Here is a 15,294-nt window from a genome sequence, read left to right as displayed (position 1 = left end):
CATTCACCAAGGTCACAGGCCTTCTCTGCCCTCTCCTTGGCTGGGATTCACTCAGGTGGTTAACACTTAACAGCCCTCCCCATCCCTAATCCAGTAGTAACTTGAAGGCAGGCAATGGGAGTTGAAATTTTTAATATCATAAATCAGTGTCTCGCCTGCCTCTCACTGCCAGGTCTCTTCTTGGGCCTCCTATCTTGATATTGCCTGGAAGGCTGCCTGCAGCCAGGGCTTCCCCTGCCCCCTAGGAAGGATCCAGCACCAGCCTGAGAGGGGAGGCAACAGCAGCTTAGGGAGTGGAAGGGGGAGGAGACAGAAGCTTGTGCAGGCGTGTGTGTATATGTGTGTGAACACATGTCAAGTGAGGTTTACAGACCCTGGCTCAGGGACATTCTAGGATGGGAGAGGAGGTAGGGCAACAAGAAGCACATCTTTTCTCTCTGACACCTCACTCTCACCCTATCCTGGGGACAGATGGATAGGGTTAGTGGGAAATCCATCCCTGGGTCTCAGCCTTCAGGACTGGAGTCCTTTTGAGTCTGGTGGAGTCACAGGCCCAGTCTGTGGGGACACTGGGTGTGTCTCCTTTTGAAAGCCCTGGAAGGGTGGGAGGTAAGAAGCAAAATGAGACAGGTCTCTGCTAGAAGAACTTGACACCTCGGCCATCGCTGACAGTGATGATCTCGGCTTTGTGCTCCTGCTGTAGGGCCTGCAGGGCCCGAAGTAGGGTGGCCTCATCCAGTCCATGGAACTCTAGATAGGGAGAGATGGGGCAGTCAGGGACACTCGGCTCCTTGGGGCCCAGAGTCTCTGAAGAGAGCGGTCTAGCTGGAACCTGAGATCTGGAGGGACCACATATGCACATGCTATCTATATTCTGCAGCCACCACTCACAATTCCTGGGCACTTCTTAAGAGTGAGGACTAGAAAAAAGCCTAAGTCAGCAAGAAATGAGCACTCATGCTTATTTCTCCCTTCCTGGTTCTCAACCCCCACGCTCTCCCCCCACCCTTGCCATTAATGTCTGCTGTACAAGGTGACACGATCTGCTTGCAGACCACAAAGAGGGGGGCCCTGACAATCAGGCCCAGGCAAAGTCAAGGCCCTTGTCACTGGACACAGACCATAGTCGCATATCTACACCCATCAGGAGGACCTGTCCTAACACAAAGAATAGCCAGTACCCCTGGCCAGAAGACTGTTAAGGTCCAGCATAGGTATCTGCCATTTCCTAGTAAAAAAGGACAGGGCCGAGAGCCAAGGGCCAGCTGTGTACCTGGAGATATAGCAAGATACTGCAGGGAGGTGTGAGAGGCAGGAGGCAAGCCCCAACAGGCTTGCACACCTCACCCCATGCAGGGCCGAGGTCTGAAGTCAGGGAGCTTACTTTCTGAGGGAGCCTCTAGCTTTGCCCAGCCTGAGTGGTGGGCCGGGCGAGGCTGCAGCGCTGAAGTCATGGGGTGATGGTGGGAGTAGCAAGCAGAGGCCTGCAGAGCAGGGGGGAATGGCCAAGAGCTGTAAACTCTGCTGGGGCAGCCAAGGCCTGGCAGAAAGGGGAGGTGGCCCCGTTACCCCTGCTAAGATTAAAACTTTTCATGATCCTAGGGATCTGAACAGAATATGGAATTAGAGAAAAGAGCTAAGAGTGTTTACACTATGCAAAAATCAAACAGTATACAAATCCTTGCCTGGCCAGAAACCAAAGTATTTAAATGGGCTGGGGTACTGGTCCAATCCCTTCAGTTGACGCTCACAAATTATGAGCCCTCTTAAGAATAAAGGGTGAAAGAAAGCCTGAGTCAGCAAGGAATTAGATTTCAGGCTTAATCCCCCTACCTTGGTTCCTCATTTGTCATCTATACCAGTTCTTAACTTTTCATGTGTCGTAGATGCCCGCAGCAAACTTATAATACGGACTCCATCCCTTGAAAAATAAACACCCGCACAAACAAAAATATATATATATATTTTTTTTTTGCATGTGAATTCAGGTAGTTTACGGAATCCTTGGATGTGAGTTAAGAACCTGTAGTACTTGGAATTCAGAGCCATAGAAATGGGAAGTCTGAATGCCAGTTAAACCAAGGGTAGAGAGGATTCAGGTGACAAAACTGACAGAGGGAAGGGAAAGGCATTACCCTCATCCTCTGTGTCTTCCCCATTGGTCAGTTCATATAGGGTGAACACGGAGTTGTTTTGGCCACTTTTGGAAACCTGTGGACACAGAAAACGGGGATTGAATAGGGATCAGGAATCGTTTGGGAGAAGGTAACTTCACCAGCTCCAACTCTCTGATCCAGGAATGGTACCTATCCTCAAAGCAGGGCTCACTGTTGCCTCTGCAGAGGAGTAGCCTAAAAGCCACAACCCTTACGGGTGCTATATTTATATGTGTACACACACATTCAGAACCACTAAACCACAGGCCTTCACGTGTCTGAGTGACCTCTCATTCTGGTTGTTTTCCTGTTCAGGAATGGGTGGTGTATTTGTTGTGTTTGGATTGTTGATGCTTCTTCCCCTCCTCCCTCCCTTGGGAATGTTTGGGGCTTGTGGTGGCTGAGAATTTGGGGGAGAAAGCATTCTGCCCCCACACCCATACTGGTTCAGAATGTCTCATTCATGTTGTGGACAGTCCCAAAAGAGTGTAGTGGGGGAGGGGCCCCAGTGCTTTTTTTTTTCCTTCCTTTCCCCATTTATCTCCTGTGGCCATAGGCTCCTGCCAATGATAGCACCCGTGGTTCCCAGTATTGCATTCTCCAAACATGGCCTCAAGTAGTCCCTGCCTCCTACAGGCAAAGAAAGGGAAGTTCTGTGCAGCCAAGGAAATTGAGTCATTGCAAAAAAGAGGTTTGCCTGGAAGGCCTACACGTCCTCTTTCTACCCATTCCCCACTGTGTTCAGTCTGATCTGGGAACACCAGATATCTGCTAGGCACACATATTACTCTCCTTTACTGCGTACTCAGTGCCAGGATGATCTCACCCACTGATAGATGAGTTTCCCCCATTCTTCTGGCCTCCGCCACATGATCAGGAAGCTAGACTTGTTCTTATCCAACCACTCAAGGTTCCCTGTAAAACAGATACTTATGAAAGCATCATGCTCTAAGAAGGGACGAAGAGGGGAACAGCAAGGTGGGACAGAGTGGAAGAGACTCAGCTTTCAGAGAGATTCAATATTGGTTTTATTATCTACAAGGGAACCATTCTCCTACCTCTCTTCAGGTCTTAGGGCACAAATGGAGAAATTCTAATTTTGTTACACAAATGTTGGGGGGAAGACCTGGGGAACTGGACCATCTACTATACAAGTACACTCTGGGCTCCAAGCCAGGAGAGAGAAAAAAAAAAAAAATTGTTAAAGGGGAAAGACTTGTCCTAATCTGCCCTCAGAAAAACCCAGCTAGAAAGATAAATTAGGAATCTGAAGAACTGAACCCACCTTTCTTCCTCAGTTCCTCTAATACAATCTGAATTGATTCCACAGGGAGCTTCCCTGGTTTACCGTTAAGTGAATGATATACTTGATATAAACTGATATGAAATATGAACTGGTAGTATAAAAATTCTCAGAACCAGTCCCATGCTGTGAACCACCTGCCCCCTTCCTCTCCCTTTCACATGCATATACATGTAATTCCCCAACAGGATATAAACTGGCCTTTTCTAGATACTGAGGGGAGGGAGATAAAGAGAAACTCCTACAATTAAGAGGAAGGGCTTTAGAAAATAAAACCTGCTACCATTCCTCACCCTCTGTCCTCTCCCCTCCCTTTAGCCTTTCTCCACAGATATTTTAAAGATGAATCAGGCACCAAAAATAAATGACCCTTACTTCCTGGATGGGGGATGGAGTGCATGGAGAAAGTTATTAAAGGTAATAAGAGGTTTGAGTCTCAGAGAGGAGAGGAAAGAAGACGCAAAAAAAAAAAAAAAAAAAAAAGAGGGAGAGAGCTCAGGTTGAGGTTGGGACTTGCATCAGAGGCAGAGTCCCTAAGACCTGAATGACACCTGGACGCTCATCACTGCCTAGGACAAGTGGCTACAGTTCTGTACTGCATTAAGGGTAAAATGGATGTTAGCTTACACATGCTCCCTTTTTCCCAAGTCCAGTTTAGGTGAGGATCTGCCTGAGTGAACGGGTGGGTATGAAGTCTCAGTTAGTGCGACAGTGTGGAAGTGCACGTGTGTGGGCTGTGGGAGAGCCTGAGGGAGGATACGTTGCAGCTTGACGTTGTTGAAGAGCGGGCTCTCCTGAGCTTCCATCACCGTCATGCTGGACTGTTTGTGCAGGCGGCAGAAGGACAAGACCAGCGAGCACCAGGCGGCCAGCTGCTTCTGCCGGGTGTCCACGTTCGGCTGTAACCTGCCGGGTGAAGGGTGAGGAGCAAAATTAGAGGGCTTGAGTGGGTAAGAAGCAGCAATTGTCCGGGCCACGTTCGGGGGAGCAAATTGGGGGCTGAGGGTAGTGGCGGCCGGGTCCATTCTCCCCATTCCCATGTGAAGCAGCAGGGCTAAGCCCAGGGTGGGGAAGGGAGGCACAGAAGGGCTTCTCGGGGTCTGAGCCTCACGTAAAGAAGGGCGGGAAGCGATACTGCCACGGCCACTCGAAACTCATCGCCATCGTAGTAGCCAAGGGAACCCGGAACCTCCCGGCAAGGACTTCCGGTCTCCGCTTCGGCACGTCCGGGCGAAAAGCACAGCACAAAGGTTCCGATCGCCTTTCAGGAGCGCGTTGGCCCAGCGCAGGAGTCAAACTCCGCTTCAGCCAGACTCTGCTATTAAGAATTTTTGACTTTTATAGTAGGAAGGGGCCTAAGAAGTCTTCTGGTTCAGCCCCAGAGAAGAGCAAGGACTTCCCCAAGATGTCACAGTTTGTTAGTAGAATTGCAGGTAGAACCCAGGTCTCCAAACTCCACCCTAAGCTTATTTCTACGATGCCAGGCTTTTTGAAGTATTAACATTCGTATCAATTAGCATTTAATTTAAACGCCTCATAATTCCTCGATCTCCTCAACTTCTTTGTCCTTTGGTTCCATCACTTCTCCCACAGCACCAGTGAGTGCACACCCTGTAGTTTGTATTACTAGAGATGGCCCTGCTTCCATCTTTCAGAGCTGCCTTCTTTGACCACAGCTATGTATCTCCTCCTTTTCCCACCACCTCACTATTCTAGTCCCAAGTCCTAGGACCCCTTTTGGTCATATCGAACTCTTTACCCAGCCTAGACTACTCAGTTCTCTCCTTGCCTGCCTATTTGGTTGTCTGTCCCCAAACCAAAGTTGTTGCTACCTGCCCTCCTACCCCAGTCCTATTTTTTAAACTCCTGGATTGCTGAGTACTACTGAAAATAAGCCACCAGAACTTGTCGGCCGAGCCCCAGATTCCTTGACTAACTTCATTGCTGGGCTCTCAATGCAGCCCAGTGACCATTTATTTGTCTTTTATTGACTCCTTGTGACATATGTCAGACAGCTGTTCAAATTTTCCAAGCTCATCAAGCCACTCTACTTGTTCCCATCTCTACCCTGTCTGCAAAATACTTTTCCTTCCCATTTTATGAGATTGAGGCCATGCATGTGAACCCCTTAATCCTTCTGTCTTTGCCTGTTACCACACTTGACTGACTCATCCTTCAAAAATTATTCTCCACTCCCTCTTCCTTTTGGACTCAAAGAAAAAGTTTCACTCTTCCTTTTCAAGCCCAACCCTTTGGCGTATCTTCTCTTTAAAAAAAACTTTTTTGTTGTTGTGTTTTCAGTGAAGTTTTACACAGCAGTTTAGGTTCTCATTCAACAATTTCTACAAAAATTGTTCACTGACATCAGTTACATTCTTCACAATGTGTGAATGTTCTTTATCACTGTTTTGGTTGTTCCATTTCCTGGCATATCTTCTTGAGCCCCTCTCTAACTTCCTCCAGGACTTCTCTATGATCTTCCCTCTCTTTTTCCACTGGCACCATTCCTCCAGTGTACAAACATGTTCAGGTCCTCCCTATTTGAAAATGTGTCCAGTTTCCTTGACCCTGCCACTCTCTTGACTTTGTACCTGATCTCTAACCTTTCCACCATCCAAGTCTGTCCTTTATTGTGCACAGTCCCTGGCCCAAGAAGTGTCCAACATATATTTGTTGAATGAATGAAAGAACCAATCAATTGATAATGCATTCTCAAAGGTCAGCATCTCCTTTGCCTCCATGGAATGGCTTTATCCTTTTCCTGCTACTTCTCTAATCTTTCTCTCTGTCTCCTTTTTTTCCCTCATTCACTAAATGTGGCTGTTTCTTAACCTCAGCCCTTCTTCTTGTCAGTACACCATCTCTCTAAGAGCTCTCATCCCTCCTATGGCATCACATAACATTTCTGTGCAGGGGACTTCCAAACCTATATTTCCAGCTCTGGTCTCTTTTCTTACCATACCCCGTTTCTAACTTTCTACATATGGAGAAGAACTTGAATGTTTCATTGTTGACTCACATTCTGGCTCCTTCTCTCCAGGCTAGTTCCTCGTCCTAATGGTCCTTTCTATTATTACTGCCATCCCCAACCCCACCCCCAGTGCCATCGAGTCGATTCTGACTCATAGTGACCCTACATGACAGAGTAGAACTGCCCCATAGAGTTTCCAAGGAGCACCTGGTGGATTTGAACTGCCGACCCTTTGGTTAGCAGCCGTAGCACTTAACCACTACGCCATCATTCTCCTAGTAACTCAGGTTCAAAGTCTGAGTCAGCCTTAAGCCCCTCTCCCCACCATTCTGCTCTTTCACCCTTTCATATCCAAATCCTGCTAATCCCCCACTCCCCACTTTTTAATCATCTCTCCTGCTTTTAGTTCTTTTTTATATCCCCATTCACCACTCCTCTGGTTTATGACCCCACTTTCTCAAGCCTAGATTATTGTGATAATTTTCTAATCCATCTCCTTTTCTACTCTCTTTCCTAGAATATTCCCTCTAAGGCCTAGCTCATGTAACAACTCTACAATCACCCTCCTGTGATCACACCTCCTGTGATCATCCCAGGCATATGTGACCCCTCCGTCTTTTACACTCAGATAACATTTGGCTTGTACTTCTTGTATTACTCTCATTACACTCCATTCTTTTTGCTTATTTGTGCACATTGTCAACTCCCCTACTAGATGAAAGCTATTGATGGCAGAAACCAGGCCTTATCTAGTTCGTGTTTCCCACAAAATAAACCACACAGTGTGTTATACCACTAGGGCCCTTGATGTATATTAGTAAAATCCATGAAGGCAAAAACATGCCAACAAGAGGGCAGATACACCCTTGGGGAAGATATATGTGTTCATGGAACTAGAACAAAGGTTTACCTCAGGAGAAAACTTGAAATATCCTTGGGAATAGGTGTGTCTCTAGAGAGAAAGATGTGTCCTGAGAGAAGTGTGTCTCAGAGCATGAAGAGAAACATTCCAGAAAGCATACAGGCATACATGCATGGAATAGAAGGCATTTCCTAGGAAACAGACATGCATGTATTCAGGAAAGCAGATATTTCAACCAGGAGGAAAGGAGAGTTCATAAAGAAGCTCAGGGTGTCTATGGAAACAAAGCTGTCTTCTAGATATTTTCAATGACCTGGCAGGTATGCCCCAGGAAGGGCTGGAGGTAGAGGTTCCCCAGTGAAAACTGGGCCTTGCTATCCAGGGAACATATAAGCAGTTACTGTTGAGTCAATTCTGACTCATGGCGACCCCATGTGTCTGAGTAGAGCTGTGCTCTATGAGGTTTTTAGTGACTGACTTTTTGAAAGTAGATCACCAGACTTTTCTTCTGCGGTACCAGTGGTGGGCTTGAACCTCCAACCTTTCAGTTAGCAGCTGAGTGTTTGTTTGCACCACCCAGGGACTCCATATGTTGCTGTTGTGTACCGTTGAGTCGCTTCCGACTCACAGTGATCCTGTAGGACAGACTAGAACTGCCCAATAGGATTTTCAAGGCTTGGTCTTTTCTCCTGCAGAGTGACTGGTGGATTCAAACTGGAGATCTTTCAGTTAGCCTCTGAGCACTTAACCATTGTGCCACCAGAACTCCTTGGACTCCATAGAAGGGTGTCCATATGCAGAAATGGTGACTCGCAGAGAGTGGCTAGGTATAACCAAGTTGTCTTTAGGGAATATAGACGTTCCTCAGAAAGCTGATATAAGGGTGTGTGTGGCGGGGAGAACTAGTGGTTGCTATGGAGATGACAAGCTTTTGACCCCCGAGTCCAATGCTCTTCAGCTTTGAGCTTCCTCCAGGTTACATCCATCTTCTGGTTGTTGGCTTTAGTGGACACCAGGGGGCAGTGTGCGGCCAGGCTGTAGGCCACACCCCGGGGTTCAGGACAATGTAGGATGAGGGCCGGGATCTAGAAGAGGAGTCTGTGATGAACCTAGGAGAAGAAGCCTCTGCCCTCAATTCTAAAGTGTTTATGGATGGACTCCTGTTGGTCAGGTCAGGATTCCTACTTACAGGCCTCAGGAGTAAACCGAGGCATGAAGAAGGGGAGAAGTCAGAGCTCCTGGGTAGCCCCCCTTCCTTCTTGCAGGAGTCAGAGCAGAGATTCTGCCCTCCCCCCATACCTTCCCAATCGCAGGCCCCCCAGCTGCTGTCCAGACCGGAAGGGAGTCTCTTCCTGCACGTTTCCTGGAGCTGGGTTTGGATAGGGGCAGGAAGGGCCCAACCCTGGGAGGAAGGAGTGTAGGGGTGTGGCCTTCAGGTGGGAGGGGCCAGTGGGGGGAGCAGGTGAAAAAAAGCAGTGGGATCATCCAGATTCTTCCAGTTCTGTTGACAAAAGCTGAGGGCCTGTGGGAGAGGCAGGGACTCTGGGAAGGATGCAGGCTACACTGGGATGGGGAAGGGGACAGTGCACACACAAAAAAGGTTTATTTTGAAGACCGCATTACAGAGTTTGTGCCTTGACCCCACCCAGCTTCCATTTTCACCAATTCCAGGACCTGCGGTTGGGGTGAGAGTGAGAGAAGGGGGTAGAGAGGGGAAGAAAGGGGGAAAGGCATTAAGGTCTGAGGTGGGGCTGTGGGGGCAGGGGAGAGGAGTAATATAGCCACTGAGAAGCTTGTGGACCCTAGGCCTGGGCCTCATTGTCTTTACTCTGCCACACCACAAGGGTGACAAGGAAGGGGATGAGGCAGATGGGTGCTATGATCATGGCCAGGAGCACATCCTCTGGGGGGTCGCAGAAGGTGGGCTTAAGCAGGGAGCAGTTGGCAAAGTGCATCTGGTGAGTCTTAAAGATGGCCCTCTCTGCCCAGGGGTTGGGGAAGCCCAGGCCAGACTCCTCGGCATAGTGCTCCAAGCAGTAACGAAGTAAGCTATAAGGACTGGGATGAGAGAGAACTCCAGTGAGGAAGGATTGGACCCACAGAGAGGTGTGCCCCACACTCACCCCAGGCCCATCTGAAGAACCAGACCAGGGAGCAGGCCCACCCTGGGCCAAGACACCCTCCAGCACTGCCCCTACCTTCTAATCATGGCCCAGTCACACCAATCCTTTTCGAGAGGGTCCATAAGCTTCTTATACTCTAGCCAGCAGTTTTGGACATATGTCTCATACTTCTGCACCATCTTCCCTGTGGACACAGATGCTGCATATTTACCACACCCTTACCCCCTCCCCCCCCCAACTCTGCTCAGGACAGCCTTGGAAAGTTTCCCAAGCAAGACACTTCTGGCTGAGGAGGCAGTTTAGGCTCAGGAATCATTTAATGCCTTCCACATGTGCAGCACTTCCCACCTGACAAGAGCTTCCCCATACACATTTTCATGGGGTCTTCTCACCCACCTGTGAGGTGGGCCAGCTCAGAGCTCGGCAGGGGCTTTGTGCGATGAGAGGGAGAAAGACCACAGGAAACTCCAAGAGAACAGAAGGGAGTTTAGTGGGGCACCAATTGGGGTTGGGGCCTGCCTTGCAGGAAAGAGATCCTTCTGATTCTCCTCCTTGCTCTAGGCCACCCTCCCACAGCATCTGGGCACCCACCTTCTGACCCCAAGCTGCCTGGGGTGGTTACAGGCTGTGCCAGGGACTCCTGGGGCTTCAAGACAGCTGTGGGCAGAAATGGGAGAGGGAGGTGGGATGGCGGGGATCTGGGCAGTGGAGCCTGGAGGGGAGGGGTTAGAGACTGAGCCCCTGGGAACTCAGGGCTACTCTCAGAAGACAAAGAAGGCTAATCCGGGCTCCTAATGAATGCCTCGGTGCCCAGGAGAGAAGAGGCCGGTACCAGCTCCTTCCCACTCACATCCAGGCTGCCAAAGCCCACTCCCTCCTTGCCAACCCCAAACCTCCCTTGAGACTTCTCCGCGGGGGCCCCGGAACCCCAGCTTTCTCCAAGTGGGAAGCATCCCGCGCTGTGCCCGCGCGGAGGTGGGCCCACGGACTGTTCGAAGGACAGCGCTTGCCGGTCTGTCTGTCTGTCCCCGCCCCCGGGGCCCCTTCCGGACTCGGCCGTCCAGCCCCCCACTCTCCGGGGCCTCCCGCCTGGGCCCGGGGCGCGCGCTCACCGCCCAGCAGGAGGAGGAGGCGGAGCGCGGCCGGCCGCCCGGCGCGGGTCGCTGGGAGCCGCGGGCGGCCGGCGGAGCTCTCCGTTCGAAGCGAGACCATGGCGCGACGAGAAGGCGAGGAGCGGCAGCGGCGCTGGACCGGCCCGGGCGGGGGCGCCTATATCCCCGGCCCGAGCCGCAGGAAGCCGCGCCGCTTCCTCGGAGGGGCTGGGACGGCCGCGGCCACGTGGGGGGCGGTGGCGAGGCCCGGGGCCGCGGGCTGGAGGGGGAGTCGTTGCGGCACCCCGCCCCTGGCGCCCGAGCTCCCTCCGCCTTGCCGGCGTCGCCCCCCTTTCTTCTAGTTACGCCGCAGGGCTGGACAGCTCCACGCGTAACTTCAGAACGCGGACCCTTTTCCTGGACTCTTCCGCTTGGAGACTTGGGCTCGCCAGGGTTTCCCAGCATCCGCTCCCCTGACTCTAATCGCCCTCTTTCTTTTGGGGCGAGGAGGTAGGGGGGCGCAAGCTGCCCTCCAGGACCTGAAGAAGAGGAAAGGGGGCTGGGAGCTCGGAGGGCCTCTCGACGTCGCATGGGCCGTGGGGGAAGGGGCGCCTGGAGCTCAAGAGTGGCTTTGCCCTGGGAACACCCACTGATGTCAGCCCGCCTGCTAACGCTGGGTAGAAGAGGGAGCCGGCCCTCCCGAATAGTGAGAAGGCCTGGGAATAGGGGGAGAGGGGAAACCGAAGTCCAAATACCCTCCCCTCAGGGCATCTCCTGGGACCTAGATCACAAACTGGGTTGGGGGGGTGGGAGGGGCAAAAGTAAGAGTCCTACATTTCCAGCAAAAAGGTGGTCGCAACTCTGCAAGACCAAGGTTGTGAGAAAGAAAGGGGGGAGGGGTTTAGACCTCATTTATGAGAAACTGAAACTCAGGGAAGGAGCACAGAACTTGAGGTCAGAAGCTCTGGGTCCTAATCCTACCTACCTACCCACTCCCCAGCTCTATTACCTTGATGATTCATTTATCTTTGGATCCTCAGTTTCCTTTAATGTAAAACAGGGACATTACCCTCCCCACCAAACTTTGATGAGGATGAAATATGTGAAAGGGTATTGCACTCACTCAACAGATGCTAATTTCCTTTTCTAAGTGATTTGCCTAAAGTCACACTACTAGTAAGCAGCAAAGTTGAGCTTGGGGCTTGGGGCCCCAGTGGGCCTGACTTCTGCTACACCACAGCTGCCTTTGTGTCCTGGGCCGGGGCTTCATTAGCCTGGAGCATCAGAGGAGCCCAGGAGCTGGGATGGCCATGGTGTTCAATTCCCAGACACAGCTGTCAGCACCCAACTTTACTAAATTACTTCCAGACACTCACCCTTGGACTCAGCTGCTGCTGTTGTCGCAGTTTGCTGATTCCTCCTCACCACAAATTATCTTTCTTCATCTCTCTGTCTTAAAATCTTCGTCTCAGGGTCTCAGGCTCTTGAAATGTGGCTGCTGAAAACCTGTTGTCTTCCTCCATAGCTGAGGTCAAGAGGATGCTTTAGTAAGGCATCCAGAAAGAGTGAGAATGTGGTCCACTTAGCATTAACCCCAAGCCCTCCTGTTGAGGGCCATCTACTGCAATGGTGCAGGAAAGAGGCAGTCAACTTTCAGGCTAGGGATCAAATGATACCCCTTCCCTCCCACCCATGACTGTGGTTAAGAGGGAGATTTCTGGGTGATAAGATGGGAAGGGGCAGCAAGGAGGGGCCCAAAGCAAAGCCAGCCTTTTCCACTGGGCTAGGGCCAGAATGAGTTGGAATTGACTCTGCAGCAACGGCCTTTTATTTATTTGGTTGAGGGCCAGAAGCAGAGCCCTGGTGGCATAGTGGTTAAGTGCTACAGCTGTTAACCCAGAGGCTGGCAGTTCAAATCTGCCAGGCTCTCCTTGGAAACACTGTTGGGCGGTTCTACTCTGTCTTACAGCATCACTATGCGTTGGAATCAACTCGATGGCAGCGGATTTGGTTTTGGTTTTAGTATCTTCCAAGTCCAAATTCAGGGCATTTGCTCCAGGGGAAGGCTTTCTCTCTGTGTCGGCTCTGGAGGAAGTTCCTTGTCCTCAATCTTCCCCTGGTCAAGAAGGTTCTCAGGCGCAGGGACCCCATGTCCAAAGAACACACTCTGCTCTTGGTGCTGCTTTCTTGGTGGTATGAGGTCCCCTACTCTCTGCTTGCTTCCCTTTCTTTGCTTCCCAGGCCACACCCCAGGGAAACTCCCTTTACCTTAGATCGGGGGGTGACCTGTGTAAGGGTGGTATTACAATCCCACCCTAATCCTCTCAGAGTAAAATTACAATCACAAAATGGAGGACAATCACACAATACTGGGAATCATGGCCTAACCAAGTTGACACATTTTGGGGAGAGACACAATTCAATCCGTGACAGCAGTTATCTCTGAACTTGGGAGGACAAAGCCTCTAGTTGGAGAATCAGGGAATTTCCTCTCTTCTGATTTTTCTATTCCCCCTTTTTCATACCGATTGGATGTTTTCATTGACTGCTGGCCATGATGGTCATGGGGATCTCTTATAGGTGTCCTTTGGGGCTGAACAGATGACTGGAGACCTCACCTTCCTCTTCCTGGTTGCAATAGAAAATTAGCCCATGATCTGCAGCAGTGGGAGCGGAAGGATTTCTTTAGGGTCTGAGGGTGGTCCATGGGAAGTTCCCTGTTTTCTACCCTGGGGGCCCTCTCTAAACCTGTTTCTAATTTTGATATTAAAAATATCCCCTATTTTTAAATTAGAAGTAATGCATGAATATATACTAGTTGTAAACTATTTAACCAGCAGAGAAAGCTTTATACCTCCACTCCTGCCTCACTCTCCTCCCCACATATTTTGGATTAAAAAAATATATAGGATCTAATATACCTATTGTTCAGTGACTTTTCTTTTTTCTTTTTCTCTTAATAATATGTCTTGAGTATCATTCCATGATATTATATATAGACGTGCCTCTTTCAACTAATATGCTTTTGTTGTTGTTGTTGTTAGTTGCCAGTGAGTTGTCTACTGCCTTTAGTCTTTTTTTCTTGTATCCAAACCAAACCCAGTGTCGTCAAGTCGATTCCGACTCATAGCGGCCCTATAGGGCAGAGTAGAACTGCCCCATAGTTTCCAAGGAGCGCCGGGTGGATTTGAACTGCCAACCCTTTCGTTAGCAGCGTTAGCACTTAACCACTAATCCAGTGGCATCTATAAGGTCCTTTCATATCCCCATTTTCCTCTACTGCCCTCCCACTTTCAGTGCTTGGGAAGAGAGGAATCTGGTTCTGGATATTGTCCTGAGATTTCTGACCCAACCTAGATTGATTCCCCCTGGACAAGGATCCTACTGCCATGAAAATTTCCTTTCTTCTTGCAGGCCAAGGGCCATCCTGCCTGGACCAGGGGGAGAAGTGACTCGACCCTTAGAAGGAGTGCCATTTCTAATTCTCAGCCATCCCTCCTTTTGTAGATTGAATTATGTCCCTGTTTTTGTCCTCTAGTGCTGCCATAACAGAAGTACCACAAGCAGATGGCTTTAACAAAGAGAAATTTATTTCCTCACAGTAAAGTAGGCTAAAAGTCTCAATTCAAAGTGGCAGCTTCAAGGGAAGGCTTTCTCTTTCTGTGGGCTCTGGAAGAAGATACTTGTCCTCAGTCTTCCCACAGTTGAGGAGCTTCTCAGGTGCAGGGATTCCGGGTCCAAAGGACATGCTCTGCTCTTGGTGCTGCTTTCTTGGTGGTATGAAGCCCCCAACTCTCTGCTTGCTTCCCTTTCCTTTTATCTCTTGAGAGATAAGAGGTGGTGCAGAAGAAGTTCCCTGAATAAACTGAATGCTTTTAAGGCCAGCATAGCAGGGGCAGAGGTGTGGGGACCATGGTTTCAGGGGACATCTAGGTCAACTGGCATAATAAAATCTATTAAGAAAACATTCAGCATTCTACTTCGGGGAGTGGCATCTGGGGTCTTAAACACTAGCAAGCGGCCATCTCAGATGCATCAATTGGTCTCAACCTACCTGGAGCAAAGAAGAATGAAGAACAACTAAGACACAAGGTAATTAGGAGCCCAAGGGACAGAAAGGGCCACATAAATCAGAAACTACGTCAGCCTGAGACCGGAAGAACTAGATGGTGCCTGGCTACAACCGATGACTGTCCTGACTGGGAACACAAGACAGAACCCCTGAGGGAGCAGGAGAGCAGTGGGATGCAGACCTAAAATTCTCATAAAAAGACCAGACTTAATGATCTGACTGAGACTAGAAGGACCCCGGTGGCCATGGTCCCCAGACCTTCTGTTAGCCCAAGACAGGAACCATTCCCAAAGCCAACTCTTCAGACAGGCATTAGATTGGACTATAAAATAGAAAATGATACTCATGAGGAGTGAGCTTCTTGGCTCAAGTAGACACATGAAACTATGTGGGCAGCTTCTGTCTGGAGGGGAGATGAGAAGGCAGAGGGGGACAGAAGCTGGCTGAATGGACGCAAAAATACAGAGTGGAGAGAAGGAGTGTGCTGTCCCATTAGGGTGAGAGCAAATAAATTTTAGTATGAGAGACTGACTTGATTTGTAAATGTTCACTTAAAGCACAATTTAAAAAAAGATGGTGCAGGCCACACCCCAAGGAAACTCCCTTTACCTTGATTCAGGGAGATGATCTGAGTAAGAGTGGTTTTACAATCCCACCCTAATCCTCTCAAAATAAAATTACAATCACAAAATGGAGAACAACCAAACAATACTGGG

At 49.8% G+C, this 15,294-nt stretch overlaps 2 protein-coding genes across 4 annotated transcripts; both read right to left on the bottom strand.

The window, feature by feature from the left end:
• Window positions 1–97: 97 nt before the first annotated feature.
• VPS25 (vacuolar protein sorting 25 homolog) lies at window positions 98–4,679 on the bottom strand. Its single transcript, XM_049860995.1, has 6 exons — window positions 4,571–4,679; window positions 4,220–4,365; window positions 3,442–3,495; window positions 2,983–3,071; window positions 2,136–2,211; window positions 98–750 (listed from the first exon to the last, which is right to left on the bottom strand). Exons 1-6 carry the CDS (start codon window positions 4,621–4,623, stop codon window positions 638–640), a joined length of 531 nt encoding a protein of 176 aa, XP_049716952.1. The 5' UTR covers window positions 4,624–4,679; the 3' UTR covers window positions 98–637.
• Window positions 4,680–8,843: 4,164 nt separating this feature from the next.
• On the bottom strand, window positions 8,844–10,724 carry RAMP2 (receptor activity modifying protein 2). Of its 3 annotated transcripts, XM_049861213.1 has the most exons (5): window positions 10,528–10,724; window positions 10,007–10,072; window positions 9,812–9,880; window positions 9,491–9,599; window positions 8,844–9,350 (listed from the first exon to the last, which is right to left on the bottom strand). In XM_049861213.1, the coding sequence occupies exons 1-5, from the start codon at window positions 10,625–10,627 to the stop codon at window positions 9,095–9,097; spliced, it is 600 nt and encodes a 199-aa protein (XP_049717170.1). In that variant the 5' UTR covers window positions 10,628–10,724; the 3' UTR covers window positions 8,844–9,094. The 3 variants fall into 3 exon arrangements, with proteins under 3 accessions (XP_049717170.1, XP_049717172.1, XP_049717171.1); XM_049861214.1 differs by lacking the exon at window positions 9,812–9,880 and having other exon boundaries at window positions 8,845–9,350; XM_049861215.1 differs by lacking the exons at window positions 9,812–9,880; window positions 10,007–10,072.
• Between the last annotated feature and the right edge of the window lie 4,570 nt (window positions 10,725–15,294).

This window comes from Elephas maximus, chromosome 19, assembly GCF_024166365.1.
Source record: "Elephas maximus indicus isolate mEleMax1 chromosome 19, mEleMax1 primary haplotype, whole genome shotgun sequence".
NCBI lineage: Eukaryota > Metazoa > Chordata > Mammalia > Proboscidea > Elephantidae > Elephas > Elephas maximus.
The sequence above is the reverse complement of the archived record's forward strand: the minus strand, read 5'-3'. Positions and strand labels throughout refer to the sequence as shown.